The sequence below is a fragment of the Polypterus senegalus genome, chromosome 2, assembly GCF_016835505.1.
Source record: "Polypterus senegalus isolate Bchr_013 chromosome 2, ASM1683550v1, whole genome shotgun sequence".
Classification (NCBI taxonomy): Eukaryota; Metazoa; Chordata; class Cladistia; order Polypteriformes; family Polypteridae; genus Polypterus; species Polypterus senegalus.
In genome coordinates, this window is record NC_053155.1 from 3,572,442 (window position 1) to 3,590,699 (window position 18,258).

At 40.2% G+C, this 18,258-nt stretch overlaps 1 protein-coding gene across 2 annotated transcripts in view; it reads left to right on the forward strand.

Moving 5' to 3' along the window:
- The first annotated feature begins 2,188 nt into the window (after positions 1–2,188).
- Positions 2,189–18,258, forward strand: part of LOC120521581 (tripartite motif-containing protein 16-like) — a 66,752-nt gene continuing 50,682 nt past the window's right edge. For both annotated transcript variants that reach the window (XR_005632160.1, XM_039743104.1), the window contains exons 1-6: positions 2,189–2,228; positions 4,165–4,304; positions 6,525–6,620; positions 8,221–8,454; positions 9,175–9,334; positions 12,687–12,752. Coding sequence is in view for 1 of the 2 variants with exons in the window: in XM_039743104.1 (XP_039599038.1) it covers positions 6,606–6,620; positions 8,221–8,454; positions 9,175–9,334; positions 12,687–12,752 (475 nt within the window). In the remaining variant the exon portion in view is untranslated. The remainder of the gene's footprint in view (positions 2,229–4,164; positions 4,305–6,524; positions 6,621–8,220; positions 8,455–9,174; positions 9,335–12,686; positions 12,753–18,258) is intronic.

The window sequence follows — 18,258 nt, forward strand, 5'->3', positions numbered from 1 at the left end:
AAACCAATGTCTGTCCGGCTTATCCTTCCTAGGCCTTGCAGCACAGAGAGACGAACACCAACAGGCACAGACATTCCTTATAACTGGCCCATATCCCTGCCGTCCGATCCACAGCATTCCACGGGGAGCCACCAGACTCTGCTCCTGCTCTCACTCCTGCCAATCCAGGCTCCACCCAGCGAGAAGATATCACTTCTCCTTCAGGCTGCTCATCAGGAGTGATCCTCGTGCCTCCTCCTAAGGCACCATCCCTGTCAGCCTGCTTCTTCCTAAATAAGCGCCCGCTTATTCCAACTCCAGCCTTACCTACAGTCCATTAACCACCAGTCTATGCATCTTTTTTTCCATTTGTTCTTTCTCTTCCCAATCTTCTATGCTGGCCTGTGCTTCTACGGCTATGTGGTTGCAGCGGCTCAATCACGCAGTGCAAGAAGCGGGTGAAGCAATTGAGAAAGATCACACCCTCACATGCAGGTGCTTCTTGCCCCAATTAACTCATCAACTCCCCGCGGATGCACAAGCCCCCCCACGGAGACAGACACAGCCAAATAGAATTATTTTAAAAACCGCCTTTCTTTCAGATCTGCTATATCACACCACCACAAGCAGAGTTCTCCCATCAAACCCCAAAAGAACAGCACACAGCGCCACATGGAATAGGACTTCATCCTTAAAAGTTTCTTGTCATAAAGCTGTTTACCTGTGCCAAGATAAATGAAAATTTTAAATTTTGAGTAAACAGCCAGCTAAAGACCACCTTTGTCATGTTTTCTTGTGCCAGCATAACAAGCTTAAGAGGGGTCAGGAAAGCATGGAGTTCTCACAAGCCCTCCATCACCCAAGGCAGTGCATTCAAGCAGGCTGAGGCTAAAATTCAAAGTGAACTTCTGAACTGAAAAGCTTGTAGAGCCAAGAAAATCTGAGAACATCCAGCGTCTCTCAAGTGTTTGGGGTCTGTCTCTCTGACCTGTCTTTTATGTCAGTTTACAAGCAGTTCTCATATTTCTATAATCCTTGTCTTTAACAATGAATCATATTATTCTGTTTCTTAGACCGAGTGGGCTTCTGTTATCTTGATTGAGTCTAATAGCTGGGGGCTTTACTGACCTGGGCAAAAAAAAAAAAAAAATCTTTATTTGACAGATTAAAATCAATCAGTCAGTTCTCGTCATCACACCATTCACACAACTCTGATAAGCAACAGATGAAAGCTTACTATGGATAACTTGACCAACAAAGAGAAAATCTCTTTCTAATGATTTTTGTGTGTTGTGTTTCATTTTCACTTTTAATTTGTGAAACTGTTTAATTTGTAAATGTGCACTGAGCTGTGCGTCTGTCTAATGTGGACTGCAGTGTGTAAAAAATAAATAAGAAATACTGACATGAATTAAACTTTAACAGAGACCCTCTGCACAGGTCATCTCTCCTGTTACTGTACAGCTTCACTCTCTGGGCTCCTGTCTCACATTAACTGTTCACCCTCAGTGTCTCCTCAGATGTTCTCTCTGTGAGCTCTCAGCTTTCTCTTTAAATCTCCTCCTCTTCACTGAGCACAGACAAACTTTCACTTTTGTTTCTTCACAAGTCACTTCCTTGTTTGTCTGACTGACTCTCTCTGCCTGCCTCTCCTCAGACTGACGATGGCTGAAGCACAGCTGTTAGTATCACAGGACGAGTTCACCTGCTCGGTGTGTCTGGACATCCTGAGTGACCCCGTCTCACTGCATTGTGGTCACAGTTTCTGTCTGAAGTGCCTCACGGACTGCTGGGATCAGAGCCAAGTGTGCAGCTTTCCTCAGTGCAGACACACCTTCACCACAAGGCCTGAGCTGAACAGAAACACTCTGCTGAATGAAGTTGTTAAGAAATTAAAGAAGATGGGACTCACTCCTTCCCCACCTCAGACTCAGAATTATGCCGGCCCTGAAGACGTGGAGTGTGACTTCTGTATTGGGAAGAAGTTCAGAGCTGTGAAGTCCTGTCTGACCTGCTTGGCCTCCTTCTGTCAGACTCACCTGCAGCCTCACAATGAGATAGTGACCTGGAAGGGACACAAGCTGACTGCTCCTGATGGAAATCTGAAGGAGAATCTCTGTGTGAAACATCAGAAAAGTCTGGAAATATTTTGCAAAACTGATGAGACCTGTATCTGCATGATGTGTGTGGTGACTAGACATAAAAATCATGAAATGGTTGAGCTGGAGACAGAAAGAGAAGAAAAAGAGGTGAGTTGAGTTTACTGTTTAACAGAATAAAAGCTAAATAACAGGAGTTAAGGGGTTTGTAAATGTGGTTTGATGATGAAAACTATTCATCCATCTTAGAACCTGATTTCTCAAGTACAGGATAGTGCTGAGCTGGAGCCTGTCCTGGTGACAGTGGGTGTAATGCATGAAACAGAACACCCAATATTATCCATGTGCAGTCAATAAGCGGAGTGGTCTCATTAATCCATTAATCTCAGTTTATTTGTGCTCTAATTAGTTTTCTTTTGAGATCTTATGCAGTTGGGGGCCAACTACAGCCTGCAGACCAAAACTGGCCTGTGACATGGGTACAAGCAGCACCTGGATTGTCTGTAGAAATATCTAACATTCTGACCCTACTGAGGTGTTCTTAACAAGATAGAGTTACAATTGGCTGGTGTAAGAGTAGTGTATCACCCAAAACATAACTTAATACCCCAAGGTTTTACCACATGATTAGAGATCATTTATAGGGCTGCCACATGCAGGATAAGTGTGTTCAGCTGCTTACTGGCCTTTGTTTTGTTTGTGCGATTTAAAGAATTTGAGTTTGCTTTGGTGATTACATCAGGGATCGGCTCTGAGCCCTTTATTATTTGCAATGGTGATGGACAGGTTGACTTACGAGATTAGACAGGAGTCCCTGTGGACTGTGATGTTTGCTGATGACATTGTGATCTGTAGTGAGAGTAGGGAGCAGGTTGAGGACACCCTGGAGAGGTGGAGATCTGCTCTGGAGAGGAGAGGAATGAAGGTCAGTAGAACCACCAAAACAGAATACATGTGTGTGAATGAGAGGGAGGTCAGTGGAATGGTGAGGATGAGGGGAGTAGAGCTGGCGAAGGTGGATGAGTTTAAATACTTGGGATTAACAGGCAGGGTGGAATGGGTGGAGAAGAATGTCAGGGGTGATTTGTGACAGACAGATATCAGCAAGAGTGAAAGGGAAGGTCTACTGGACGGTAGTGAGAAAAGCTATGTTATATGGGTTGGAGACGGTGGCACTGATCATAAAGCAGGAGATAGAGCTGGAGGTGGAAGAGTTAAAGATGCTAAGATTTGCATTGGGTGTGATGAGGATGGATAGGATTAGAAATGAGGACATTAGAGGGTCAGCTCAGGTTGGACAGTTGGGAGACAAAGTCAGATAGGCGAGATTGCTTTGGTTAGGACATGTGCAGAGGAGAGATGCTGGGTATATTGGGAGAAGGATGCTAAGGATGGAGCTGTCAGGGAAGAGGAAAAGAGGAAGGCCTAAGAGAAGGTTTATGGATGTGGTGAGAGAGAACATGCAGGTGATGGGTGTCACAAAACAAAATGGAGGGGACAGGAAAATATGGAACAAGATGATCTGCTGTGGCCACCCCTAACGGGAGCAGCCGAAAGAAGAAGAAGAAGTTTGCTTTGGCTGACCTGAGGCCTTTTTAAGAGACACGTTATAGTGACATGTCAACCAATCTGTCTTGTACTCCAGAGTTGTCTAAGATTCTTACAGTGAATTAAGATAAAACGTTTCAGTGTAATAATGCTGTGTAAATGCTGCAATTTTAATTAAATGAGTAATCATGCACTTAATTAGCGATTAGAGATTAATTCAATTAGTGGAGCAGGAAGGACATTTTAAATGAGTTATAATTCCACGTAATGTATGACTGTGTGATGGACTCTGAGCTTTAACAATTTAGTAAACCCCACCAATAAATAATATTATAAATATTACTAATATTGTCAATATTAAAGTCATCCATCACTAACACAGAATCATAACTTATTGTGAGGTGAGATAAAAGGCAATTAAACTCAGTTATGAACGATGATTTTTGCTCAGGAGGACTGTAATTAGTGCTCTACTTAGAACTAATTCTGTTTAACATTTAATATGAGTGCAATTGACATAAATTCACCTCCTTTTCAGAAGCCATATGCAGCTCATCACATAAAACTCTTCAAAGCCACTTCCTTGACTGACAATTCCTAATTTATGATGGACAGTAAAACTATTTGGTTGCTGCTTCAAATAAAGGAATTGTGTGAAATTGGCTCCTCCAGGTCTCAGTAAGTAGACATTGATATACCCGCGGTCTCAGTACTTTATTTAAAGCAAGCAAATGTTTAACAAACATCTTAAAAAGCAATGAAATGTATGAACTAGTGTTCTAGTTTTCAATTTAATGTGAATCAGGTCACTAATATGGTACACATTTGGAGAATCTGATTATAATTCTTGGTCCATTTATGTTGTCTTTTAAGTTTAGATTCTGTTAGATAACTCAGGTGCTGAGATGTCCTGAAGACAGACATCCATCTGTAGGACAGGCTGACATTGCTTGGTTTGGCACACGAGTTTTCTACTCAAGCTGCGACTGAAAGTCCACGTTTTTCATGTGGATTCAGCTTCTGTAGCGTAGTCGAGAAGTCTCTGTTTGTGTAAATGTACTTCAATGTGACTATTTCAGTTTACAAAGTGTAACCAGATGGGATGGAGGGCTCACCACTCACTCCACCTGCATCAGGGACAGCTTCTTTACCAGGCCATAAGGTCACTGAACTCCGAGTGACCTGATCCTACCTGCCCTGTACTGTACACACCTGCTGGTTTACGTGTAATTCTACTGTTCATCACATCTGGACTGCCATCTACATTTTTAATTTATTTACTGTGTGTATTTATCTTCTGCTGCTCTTATTTATTTACTGCATTTATTTATACACCATCACCTTTTTCTATATTATGGCCTGTACATACAGTACTTCCCTTCCCTATCCCTCCTTACTCTTCTCTTACAGTGTACCTCAAATCTAATCTCTAATCAACAATGTTCTTCTAATTGCATTTGAGATCTTGCCTTTCCTCCTTTAGAAGTAAGCAAAGATAAAAAAAATTACAAGAGGAAGGGTGGAATAAAAAAAAATTGTTTCCTTATGCTAATGATATGGTGCTCAGTATCGCAGATCACTGTCATGTGTGTTAAATCTATCCACCCATCCATCCATTATCCAACCCGCTATATCCTAACTTCAGGGTCACAGGGGGCTGCTGGAGCCAATCCCAGCCAACACAGGGCACAAGGCAGGAAAGAAACCCCGGGCAGGGCACCAGCCCACCGCAGGGCATACGCACCCACACCAAGCACACACTAGAGACAATTTAGAATCGCCAATGCACCTAACCTGCATGTCTTTGGACTGTGAGAGGAAACCCATGCAGACACGGGGAGAACATGCAAACTCCATGCAGGGAGGGTCCTGGGAAGCGAACCCAGATGGGTCTCCTAACTGCGAGGCAGTGTTAAATCTATTGGGTGAATTTCATAAAAGTCAATTGAATAAGAGCGATCTCCACTCTTTGAATTTTCTTGTATGCCAAATTAAACCTTTTCGCTTTTGAGTGATTGTCTCAGACGACTTTAATTGCAGGAATCACAAAGATATTGAGGAGACCTAAAGGACAGCAAAGGCGCGGGCTGGACGGCTTCTCATAAAATCTGCTTGATTTGACTAATTTTAGTTCAACAGGACAGCCTTGTCTTGCTCAATCATGATAGGTTGATCTGCCTCTCAATCTAATTCATTGGTCAAGAGTCCCGTCTTCAATTTAAAAGCTCAATAGATTGGGAATGCATTTTCTACTTGGGCTGATTAATCTAGAAGAATCTATTTAACAATATTTTAGCAAAAACGCATGTGTATGCATATTGTAAGATTTTTTTCTTCCCAGGTGCATTTTTTATACATTTGCTGTTGCAAAGTGTGGCTAACCATCAGCTTGTATTATAAACTTTTTTTTTTTTTAATTTCATTCTCGGTCATCAGTACATGTCACAACGTTCTTACAAGTCTAACTTGGGTTATCAAATGATGTTGTATGTTCTTCCACTGCAGCCATTGCATGTCCGTGTTCTCCTGGGTTTTCACACATTTTTTCATCCCACAGTGTCCAGTATTTTTGATGTGTGTGAACTTCTGAACTCCCATATCTTCTACGTCTCAAGAACTGACTTGTACACCAGTGTGCCTTCAAAATCTTATTTATTACACTCTTCAAGCTCAAACTCCATTTTCAATCTAACTGTATTAATATAATATAATAATAATACTGTGTGTCAGCTACTGTGTCAATGTCATGGCAAGTGTGACAGAAGGAATGCAAGTTATGTTATTAAATTTAAAACAAATGTGTTATAAAAACATCAGGAGTCAGAAAGAAATCAAGAAATCCAAAAGTGAAAGTGACCTCTGATAAGACCAGGCGTGTCCTCTTGTGTGTCCAAACAGAAACAGCTGGGGGTGACACTGAGTGACATCAGGAGGAGACTTGAGGAGAGAGAGAAGAAACTGAAAGAGACGAGGAGGGTGATGGAGCAGATGAAGGTGAGTGGAATTAAGATGACACTTTATATTAAAGAAATGAGAAATAAACTAAAACCAGAAGAGCCAACAGAGCTGCACTGGTGATGACGTGTAGGGACATAAAAGGGAGAAGGAGAGAAGTTGTTTAATTTTATCCTCCATGGCATTTCACAGTCAGCAGTGATTCTTATTTTATTCATCACAGATTCAGACAGTGTGACCCTAAATCAGTAAAACATGAACTCACCCATTTAAACCCCTGCTGACTGCTCACTAACACTCCTTTTCTTGACACGTGTTGCTCAATATTTTCTTTAATAATGGCTCCACTAATGTACCTGTGATACATGATAAGCTCACATTAGTACCACTCTTGTTCAAATGTAGCCCATCCCACCCACTTTATCCCACCCTAAGATTTCAGGTATGCATTAAGCCTTCTGATCTCCTCAGTCTTACTTGCAATGGCTCATGGCACAGGTAGAGTTTTTGAGATGATCGCTTTGTCAGTTCTGCTCCTCAGCTTTGCTCTTTAATCTGTAAGTTTGTCCAGTAGGTGTGACACACTGACCTTAGCTATGTCATTTGTTTAGTGACAAGTAAATAACATTGACAATGACAGCTGTGTGCTTGAAAGGTAACACAGTGTATGAGTCTCTGGAGCAAACCATCATGTCAATTCCCCTAATAATTACCAGTCTGTCACTAATTTAATCTTTCTGGGGGCTGGTTTGGAGGTCAATCTTCAGAGCATTTCATTCCTACCTACTCTCTCAGAATTACCAGTCACCATCCAGCTATGGAAGGTCTTGAAAACAGGTGGACATCTCCAGCTTTGGGGTTGATGACCCTGGACAATGTGAACCTCTTGCCTTACACTTAGAGTATGTAAGACTGTGGTCCAACTGTCACCTATGCCACTTTGGGGTGCTAACTAAGACACCCCCCTCCACCACACACAAACACACACACACTGTGACATTGAAGTGAGCCATACAAGTTGCAGTGGAAGAGTTATCAGTAATAATGGGAAGTTAATAAATGAAATAGAAATACATCAACCTGGGAAACAAAGACTCGCAGGACAATAAATTAACATGACGTTAAATGAAATCAGAATTTCTTAGCCAACCACTAAGCACTCATGTTTAATATCTCCATCTCACAGATTTGACACTGAGTCCAACAGGGAGCATACTGCACCCCAATCCAGAACTCATCTACTATTCCCTATTTTCTATTTCATATTCAGTACACACTTGTATTTTCACATAATTACCTTTCAACACAAAGGCATGTTTTATAATGCTCAAACTTTTTCTTCTTTTTCCCTGTCCTCCTCTAATCCCAAATCCATCTCAAACGGGTGAGTAGGAGAGAATTTTTTAATAAGAGAGCCATGGATACTTCCAGCTTAAGAGAAAAACACCCCAGAAGTCTTTCTGGATTGGAGTCCTCATAGGATAATGGAGCTGTACCCTGAGTAGATCCCTCTAATTGCTCCATAGGACTCCATACAATCCAAACTATCATTTACAACATCAAAATACCAACAAAAGTGTTTCATGAGTGGTAAATTTTATTAGGTGACTCAGTCCAATGTCTTTTTACCTCAAATTAGGTCTCTTTGGAAAGAGAATTAGAGAAAAATGAGAAGAGCTTCACTGATCTGATCCACTACATTGAAGAAGCTCAGAAGAAACTGGTTGAGAGGATCAGAGAACAAGAAAAGAGAGAAATAGAGAAGGCTGAAGGAGTCATGGAGCGACTAGAGAAGGAGATTGAGGAGCTGAAGAAGAAAGACGCTGAGCTGAAGGAGCTTTCAGGCACCAAGGACCATGTGCACTTCCTGCAGGTGAGAGCAATGCTACACAGGGGATCTGAGCAGACTGGGGTGTGTGGGACCTGAGAACACTTCCTAATGTCTTTATCCTTAAAATGGTAAAATTCAAATCCTTCATCATTTCCTCACAGCTCAAAACCACATTGCCCAGTCTCATCTCTCTGTATTCTCTTGTGCTGTTAAGTTATTTCTCTAATATGGAGACCAGCACTTCACCCAGTACTCCTCATGTTGACTCATATGTGTGATGTACAGGGAGGGAGAATCTCTTCTGTATTGACGTTATATAACTCAGCTTCCCACTAGCCTTCTCTACTCTGACTGGTTGAGGATGGTAATGAGGGCACAAAGGCTCATAAGACCTTCTCATCAATTACTCTTCCTACCTGCAGACCTATCATTGTATAATTATATTGACGAGATTTCTTGCCACTTATGCACATTTTTACATTTAATTTTAAATAACTTAATCTTAGAAATATAAAATGCCTAATGCCTTGTTTACTGTGCCAAGTCAATTCTGCACTCTGTCCCTTCATCTACAGTCTCATGACTCACCTCTCAAGGAGGTCCGTGTGAAAAGTTTATTGAATGCCAATGTCAATAATATCTTAGGCTCCATTATACTGAAGGTTGGCGGTCTATCACACAAATCTCCTACAGATCATCTAACACATATTTCTTTTTGTTGGTTCTCTCTGAAGTCTCATCCCTTCTTCTCTCCTGATTCAGACCTTCTCATCTCGCTGTGTTCTTCCTTCTGATGGAGACTCGCTCAGCTTCACTGTCACTGCTGATTTCTCTTTTGAGGACCAGAGAAAGGAACTGTCAGGTCTGAAAAAGAGTCTAGAGAAGATCAGCCAGTGGGACATCAAGACATGGACTCCATCAGGTACAACACATGTTCATGTTGTTGTGAAATTCCTTTAGAAAGACCAGAATAACAAAAGATGAAATTGTGCAGTAAGATGCATGAAGGGATGGTTCTTTAACATTTATCTATCAGCCTTTGCTATAATGTAATTGTATAAAGTGTCTTTTAAGCAACATAAGAACATATGATTTATGGCTCCATCCAGGCTTCAGCTGTTCAGTCATCAATTTCAGTTTATTATCCCAGACTTAGTTTCCCTCTTGGGCAGAGCACATGACCCCTTGTTGCAGACGGACCATTGATTTCGTGGCTCCTTGTTGCTATCTTTTCCATCCTATGTACTACTAGAACCACTAAGATTGAACAATTTGAACCTGGAAATACTTTCTACTCTCCTCACATTTTGGAGATGACAGTTTGAACTTTCTAGCCCAGAGATGAAAATAATCCAAGTACACTCCTCTGCTGAAATCTGTGCATTAATGATGGCAGAGCCACTTGGAAATAACAAGTTCTTTTCCTTTAAGAACTCATCACAATGTATGACTCTACCTAGCAGAGCTTTAAAATGCAACCCAGTTCTCTCCAGTGTCACCTGTTGGTGCTTAAAGCTGAGCAGAAATAACTCAGGAGACATTGGCAAATTGAGAAACATCCTGAACCATCAGGACCAACAGAGCTGAGACATATAGGACCATAGCGCATCTGTGAGTGCCAAACTTACTGAACTTGAGGACAGAGAAAAGTCACTGCAGCCTATGCATTCCTAGGATTAAGAAGAGCATGGAGGGTTGCAATGCAATTACATTACTGGAAAAATTTGTTGAGTAGCACCATAGGATTCACTTTTGATCAAGTCCTCTTATATTATAATTTTTCAGTCATAATGATCAATAGATTGTTCTTCAACATGCTCAGAAAATGCCTAACCATTCATGCAAAGGACAGCTTATTTCTCCATTGATGGCAGTCCTACTTCCACAACTGCTGCAAGGAAAGCTAAGCAACCTGCTATAATATCAAGGTGGCAGGAGCTGCTGGGCTTTATCCATTTCTCCTCTTTCCATGTAAAATTTGGAGACTTTACTATTCACAAAGATGTGTAACTAAAAGTTGATAGGCAAACTTTTTTATCCTTTATACAGTTGCTAGTTGTTAGCTTTACACGCTCACAAAATCACAGTTTAGAAATACTTCAACAGCTATTACTCATATCAGCATCATTCTGAATGCATGATGGTTCTTTCTCCTGTTAACTATGTTCTTTCAGATCACTTGGATTTGTCAATAAATACTCAGTTTGGAAACAGAGCTGTGAGACATCTAGATTAAAATGGCATTTCAGGGTTTAGTCACATTCGTAGAACCTCAAACCTGAATATGGAGACTAAAATATTAAACAGTCAGCTGACATATAACAACTGGAATGTGAAAAAGATGGTGGAGAAAGCTGGTCATCTCAAGACAAAGGATATTAATGTGCTAATAGATTAGTCAGGGTTTAATGGAAATACAATATGTCTTAAGTTAGAAAGTTGGAAATGAGAGCTTTAAAGGGGATCAAAAAAGTTATACATTTACTGGTGCTCAGGAACTGAAAGAATCGACAAGTATAAGAAAGCTGTGTACAAAGTACAGTCTGATTACTTCTACAAATGAATAAATGAAAGTATAAATACCCGTGAAATGTTTTAGAACTCTTTGACACAATTCAACGAAAAAATATTGTAGTTGTGACCTTATGTATGTCATTAAAGGTAAACTTGATATCATGAGATCAAACAGTCAGACTCCAGCATTAGTGACATTGGATCAGATCAGGTCACCCCTTGCACTTACCACATTAATACAATTAAACTACTATTTAAAATTGAATTTATAAATGAAACTTATCACCTGCTGTTTAGGCCCACCTCTACTTAGGTAGCTGAAAATCTCTCTTGCAGTTCTAAAACAAAATCTTCACAACACTTCGCTGTGCCTTTCTACTCTGTCCCAGTGCAAAAGCTGCAGTAACTCATTTCATAAACGATATTCTCATTTCCTCGTATTCACTAAAGGCCACCATTGTTAAGACTTTAGTCAGAAGCACAACATTTGAGAATTAGCTGGCTTGTCAGACACTGTCTTTATGAGGTTCACATCTTATTTATCAAATTATTTGTTTTACTTGACTAGTGGAACACGCAGACCTCCAGTCCTCAAACAAAAGGCAATTGATAGGCACAAGTCCACCAATATAACGATCAACTTGATTATGAATTGTGAACCTGTAGGCACCAAGTACCAGGGGATTATCTGTACTGCATGTGTAGTCCCAAAGACCTGAAATAAAAGGAGATTGAAAATGTAGGCAGAAGAAGTGTACTGTGGAAATGAAAAGCAAAAGAAATGTTTATTTGAAAAGAGAAAAAAGAGCAAAGAAAAGTGAAACATGAGCCAATGCAAGAATGTGATGAAATATAAAAGCAAAGCCTGAAGAGGTGGGAATTAGAAGAGCGTTGGTCTCATGTAAAGATGGCAAGGGAATACTTTGTAAGATGAGGAAGGTGAATGACAATTGTCACTTACACTTTTTTTCTTTCAGTTTCATATTTTGCTCTTCATTGTTTGTAAAGTCCGTAGTTCCTAATAAACACTTAAAGTCTTTTAGTTGTTTAATTTGAAATCAAGTAGAGACTCACAGCACCTCAATTTATTGTATATAAAAGAGAGACACGTAGGGGACATGACGTCTTGTAGCCTCTACAAATGAAAAGAAGAAGAAGAGCTGAGGGAAGAAATCTTGAATAAGAACTGAGCTTAACATGTTTCAGTGGCGAGTGACTGAGTGAGCATCACAGGCAGACAGAAGCCCTGTGCTCGACTCGGCTTTCTCTTTCATTTAATCATTTCGTACTCACAGTGCACCGCGTCTGGTGAACGACTCTGTTTCCAAGTGTCAAATTTGATTTTTCATGTGCGTCTTTAAATGAACAGAGAAACTGAATCACAAGCACTTCATGATAAGCAGAAGCAGGAAACTGGAGCATGTGGCCTAAGGAAATGACATCTGCATGAGCAAAAAACTGCTGTTACACAGAAACTGAGAGAACACGAGAGTATTGAAACACTTCTTAAACATGTTGAGGGAGTCAGCAGGTGGGCATCTTGAACTATTGACTCCCTCAGTGTGTTTAATGAGTTTATACGCCAAGTGTATATTCTGCTCTTACTTTTCACTGCACCACCATGTTTTATGCTTCAGCTGCTTGTCGTTTTGTGTTTTATTTTAACTGCAGTACATTTGTAATACGTGTTTAATCATTGAACTAACATTAAACAATGCCATCTTAACAGTTTCTATCCTTCTCTTTGTGTTTATTTTCAGGTCTCAAAGCTCCACTTGTCACCCTACAGCCTCCTGAACCTCAGAGCAGAGACGAGTTTTTACAATGTGAGTTTATAATTTGACTGAATGGATCATCACAATAGAAATCGTTTCTCTTTTCATGTCCCAGACCAGGGTTATGATGTTTAAGTGTAGCCATCAGAAAGAGCTGTGTTGAGTGTTTGATGAGCTGGAAATGATGGTGGTCTTGAGACTGGGGCATTATGGGAAAGAAAGAAAGGAAGGATAAACACTAAAGCAGTCAAGTGAATTCACTGGAAGAAAAACAACAAAAACCTCACCTGAAATCATGTCAGCTACACCAGGTCTGCCTGTCACACAAGTCTTCCTTCTATTTAATTGTTATTTTTCCATATTTATTTAACACATAGTGCTGCTTTCTTTTTCGGTTTTCCAGTCTCTCCTTTCTGTTGCTTTTCCATTTCAGTCATTCTGTTATAGTAATGGTAATAATAATGTGTTTATACAGCACATTGCATGTAAAGAGCACAACTCAATGTGTGTCACACAAAAAATGACAACGTCCACCACCATTAGCATGTACAGTAATGCGGAAAAGTAAGCACAGCCCATGAAATAGACTTGATCTTCATTTAACTAGTATCACTAGATAAAGGTAATGTAAATGAAAAAAGTGGAAACAATTAATTGACTTTGCATAATTTATTCAATTAAAAATCTACAGATATGCCATTTTCATTCACCTACTCTACAAGCTCTGCTAGCTGGTGTTGCCCCCTCAAGTCAGCATTTCAGCTAAATATCTAGCGGTCACACAAAATCGTATGTGCTGTGCTTTCCAACCTGCTGTAAATGAGGCCATCGTCACGACTTGTCTGAATGTCAGTCACACAGGAGAATCACAAAGGTCATCAGGTGGGTCCCCTCCTCTCAGATGGTAGATTTAAGGCCCACGCCACTGAGAAGGTTTCAACAATGCGTTTGACATCTTACATGCACCCCCCCACCTTTCCTGATGACGGACGCTCAGCCAATTCTAAAGTTAGTATTACTAAAATCATTAATATAAAACTCACTGTTTCCTTGTACGAACCTATTCTGTCAACCTCAAAAACGATCAGAATTTCACAAAACAGACTTGTAATGTGAGCTTATATTGGCAACTTTTGAGTTAAACCCAGATCGGAGTTGGGCTGAACTTGCCCATACACATCTAGAGCAATTATCTAAAACCATTAAAACCCTAAAATGAATAAATAAGCCATTGAATCCTGAAATCTAAACACATATGCCATCAAACTGAGCATTCAATATGTATCTGTTTAAAATAAATAAATACAAATTTATCAATCTCTTAAAATACAGCTAAGACTAAATGATAAACCTCATATTTATACGAAAGACCTAGCCATCTTTTCCCCACTCCATTTTCTACCACCTACCAAACTATTCATTTCCTTTCTGACCACAATATCATATCTGGCTGTAAGTTACTCATAGCTATTTCTTTTGGGACTACTAGCCTTCCATTAGGGTCTACATTAAACTTCCAATTCTAAGTCAAATTTAACTGCCCCCCACTTTGTTTAGCCAGGCCTACAGGGTTGTTGTTCTGCTTTTTCTTATCAAACATCTGCCTAATTGCGCTGGCCTGCCTTACTGAATTTTCTCCCTCTCCTTTTTCCTTCCAACGCAGTGGTGACTCATGATAGCACTTTATTATGCCTCTGCGTGTATCTGCCTTGGCTCCGACTAACTTTGCAGTCTGACTTGGATTTCCCAATTTAGCCACTGACTTTGCCCTCATTGAGAAGCCACTGCCTCATATCTGCCTAACTCCTCCACCACCATGTCTCCACTCCCCTACCTTACTCCAATAGGACTTCCTAATTTGATAACCGAACCCCACCCTGCTATATTGCATGTGACCCACTTCTTCTTTGAGGCTCACATCTGCTTCTGCCTGCTTCACTGCTGCCTTTGGGTCCCATTTACATCCTCCTTTAACTGAAATTTCAGCTTTTCTTACTCCTGTGTTTTTGGACTGAGACAATGTTAAGTGCGACTTTGCCTTTGCACATTTGAACTCTTCTACCAAGCTGGGTACTGGTAGCTCAAAGAGTCCCTTGGCAAATAAAGTACTTTTGCTTTGGCACTGTGGATCTCCAAACCATTTCCTTAGATATGCACTAACCATCCATTCACACTTCTCCACTTGGCAAATGGCAATGTCATATATTATTAAAGGCCACATAATGGCTGTGCGAACACACCATAAATTAGCCTGGCAGTCCACATTCATTGATACTTTTAATTCCACTAATGAATTGCTGTTTTTTGTCTTGGACTTTTGCCTGGTATGTTCACATTCATCAATACTTTTAACTCTAGAATCCCTCAAGCTTACAATTTTTTTCGTTGTCCCTGACCACCTTAAACTTTCCTGACACACACCATGAAGCTCGCTGCTCCTTATCACTGTGCTGTCAGCCTCCTTTTGTTTTGCAAATGTGTGGATTAACAGAAAGCAGCCTGCTACCCCCCCACCACCACCACCCCTCATTTAGTCAGATGAACACATCGCCCTTCTGAAATCTTCACAGCTGAACTCTGTGTCAAAGGGTTTACCTGGCGATGTGTTTGTAAGGAATTGCATAGGTAATGAAATGACGTGATTTGAAATACAAGTGTGTTCTGTGTCTACAACGATCTGTGTAAATATAGAATAACTGGTGAAATGTGAGGCAAGAAATGTGAAACACACGGCTAAAACAGAAAATGTTCTTGTATGTTACAGTAATAATGAAATACTGTAGTTTTGATGTGAAGTGTAGGATGTGCAAAGCCCAAACACCCAAGAAACACTTTCACAAAAGGTGTAACAAAACAACTTTCAAGAATAAAACCAAAGAAAAAGAAATTGCTCAGTTGACATTTTGCTGAAGCCCAACTATCAGTCAATACAAAGTAAAAGACATTCGCATACATGTGTGTGTTTGAGCGTTTCATTTTCAAACAGTTGTCACAGTGGTAACACTGCTTTGTCACAGATCTGCACAGTGTTTGAGATACCTTTTAGCAATGGAGAGGTAATAGGTTCAACTTCAGTGTTTTCTCTATATTTAGCACTTTGAGTAGTGAACTACTACTACTACTATTATTATTATTATTATTATTATTATTATTATTATATAATAAAAACATACACTTGATGTATGAAAATGATTCTGAGTCCTTAGAAGTTAAAAGACCTCACTGGACTGCTGTGACATTTTAAGCAGGCTGATTCCTCTAATGAGTATCACTGGAGTCTTCAGTCATTGAGCAAAGTCCTCACTCAGCTGTGTTGTGTCATTGTGTGTCTAACACTGAAAATGGACAAGAGAAAAAAAGGAAAGGAAGAATGTCACAACCAAGCATGGTCAAGGTGAAGCCTAGAAGACTACCTCCAAAGAGGGGACCACTGTGCTGAATCTGTGCAGGGCACAAGAAAATCATCAAGACATTCTGGAGGGGATGTCATAAAGAAAATAAAGACATAGATATATTTGATATTTGGAATTATTCGTTTTATGACCTGTATAGTACATTTCGGAAAACATTGTGGCACTGATGCAACATTATTCATATTATTTAAATTCATTCGCATAACATATTGTGGTTGTAATAAGTGACCTTGTGTTTTTTATTTTTTGCCGATCTTGCCAGTCTCCATGTTGCCGTATGGTGCTGTTTCTTTTGTACTCCAGGACTTGCAGAGGAAAGAATAGTACAGAGAGGTCAGTTTCAGCACTTCACTCCCAGATAATCAATCAAGGCAGGAGCTTAGAGAACTTTGTGCACGTTCTGCGGCAGTGGGGGGATGGAATAGCAGGCTACTTGCTGCTTGTCTTTATTGGCACATTTACAGGACAAAGGGATTTAAAGTGGGCCGGATCTACGAGTTTTTTCGTAGGCTCTGGTAATTCTAGTGTTAAACACCTTGTGTGTTCTTGCAGCTTGCAATGGAGCTGAAAGGTTTGCGGGTCTGTAGATGAATGACAAAACCATTTTGAACACATCCATTTTGAATGCAGCAAAGGGTTTGATTTAAGAAAACATGCCTTCCACGTGTATGAGGCATCTTTGTTATAACAAAGGAGACTAAAAATAATCATTTTATCCTCATTTTTTCGAGGTGAGAATACATTTCCTACCCCCCTGTCTTCTCACAGCCTTCATCGTAGATAGAGTGATGACAACTCCAACAGGCCTCCATCGTTCTTCAGCAGTTATGTTCTGCCATTATTTGTAACAACAGCAAGCCAGTAACAAATCATATGATTCATTTTTGAACATTTTTGAACAATCTAGACGAGAACAGGCCATTCAACCCAACAAAGCTTGCCAGTCCTATCCACTTGTTTCCTCCAAGAAAACATCAAGTCGAGTTTTAAAAGTCCCTAACGTCTTACTGTCTACCACACTACTTGGTAGCTTATTCCAAGTGTCTATCGTTCTTTGTGTAAAGAAAAACTTCCTAATGTTTGTGCGAAATTTACCCTCAACAAGTTTCCAACTGTGTCCCTGTGTTCTTGATGAACTCATTTTAAAATACAAGTCTCGATCCACTGTACTAATTCCCTTCATAATTTTAAACACTTCAATCATGTCACCTCTTAATCTTCTTTTGCTTAAACTGTAAAGGCTCAGCTCTTTTAATCTTTCCTCATAACTCATCCCCTGTAGCCCTGGAATCAGCCTAGTCGCTCTTCTCTGGACCTTTTCTAGTGCTGCTATGTCCTTTTTGTAGCCTGGAGACCAAAACTGCACACAGTACTCAAGATGAGGCCTCACCAGTGCATTATAAAGGTTGAGCAGAACCTCCTGTGACTTGTACTCCACACATTGTGTTATATATCCTAACATTCTGTTAGCCTTCTTAATGGCTTCTGAACACTGTTGGGAAGTTGATAGCTTAGAGTCCACTATGACTCCTAAATCCTTCTCATAAGGTGTACTCTCGATTTTCCGACCGCCCATTGTGTATTCAAACCTAATATTTTTACTTCCTATGTGTAATACTTTACATTTACTGACATTAAATTTCATCTTCCACAAATCTGCCCAAGCCTGTATGCTATCCAAGTCCTTCTGTAATGATATAACGGATTCCAAATTATCTGCTAATCCACCTATCTTGGTATCATCTGCAAACTTAACCAGCTTGTTACTTATATTCCTATCTAAATCATTTATATATATTAAAAATAGCAACAGCCCTAGCACTGACCCCTGTGGAACACCACTCTTAACATCGGCCAGTTCTGATGAGGTTCCTCGCACCATCACCTTCTGCTTCCTGTGTCTGAGCCAATTCTGCACCCATCTAAAAACATCACCCTGAACTCCCACTTCTTTTAACTTGATGCCCAACCTCTCGTGTGGCACCTTATCAAATGCTTTCTGAAAGTCCAGATAAATAATATCATAAGCTCCACTTTGATCGTATGCTTTTGTTGCAACCTCATAGAATTCCAGCATGTTAGTAAAACATGACCTCCCTCTTCTGAACCCATGCTGACTGTTCAGAATAACTCCTGTCCTTGCC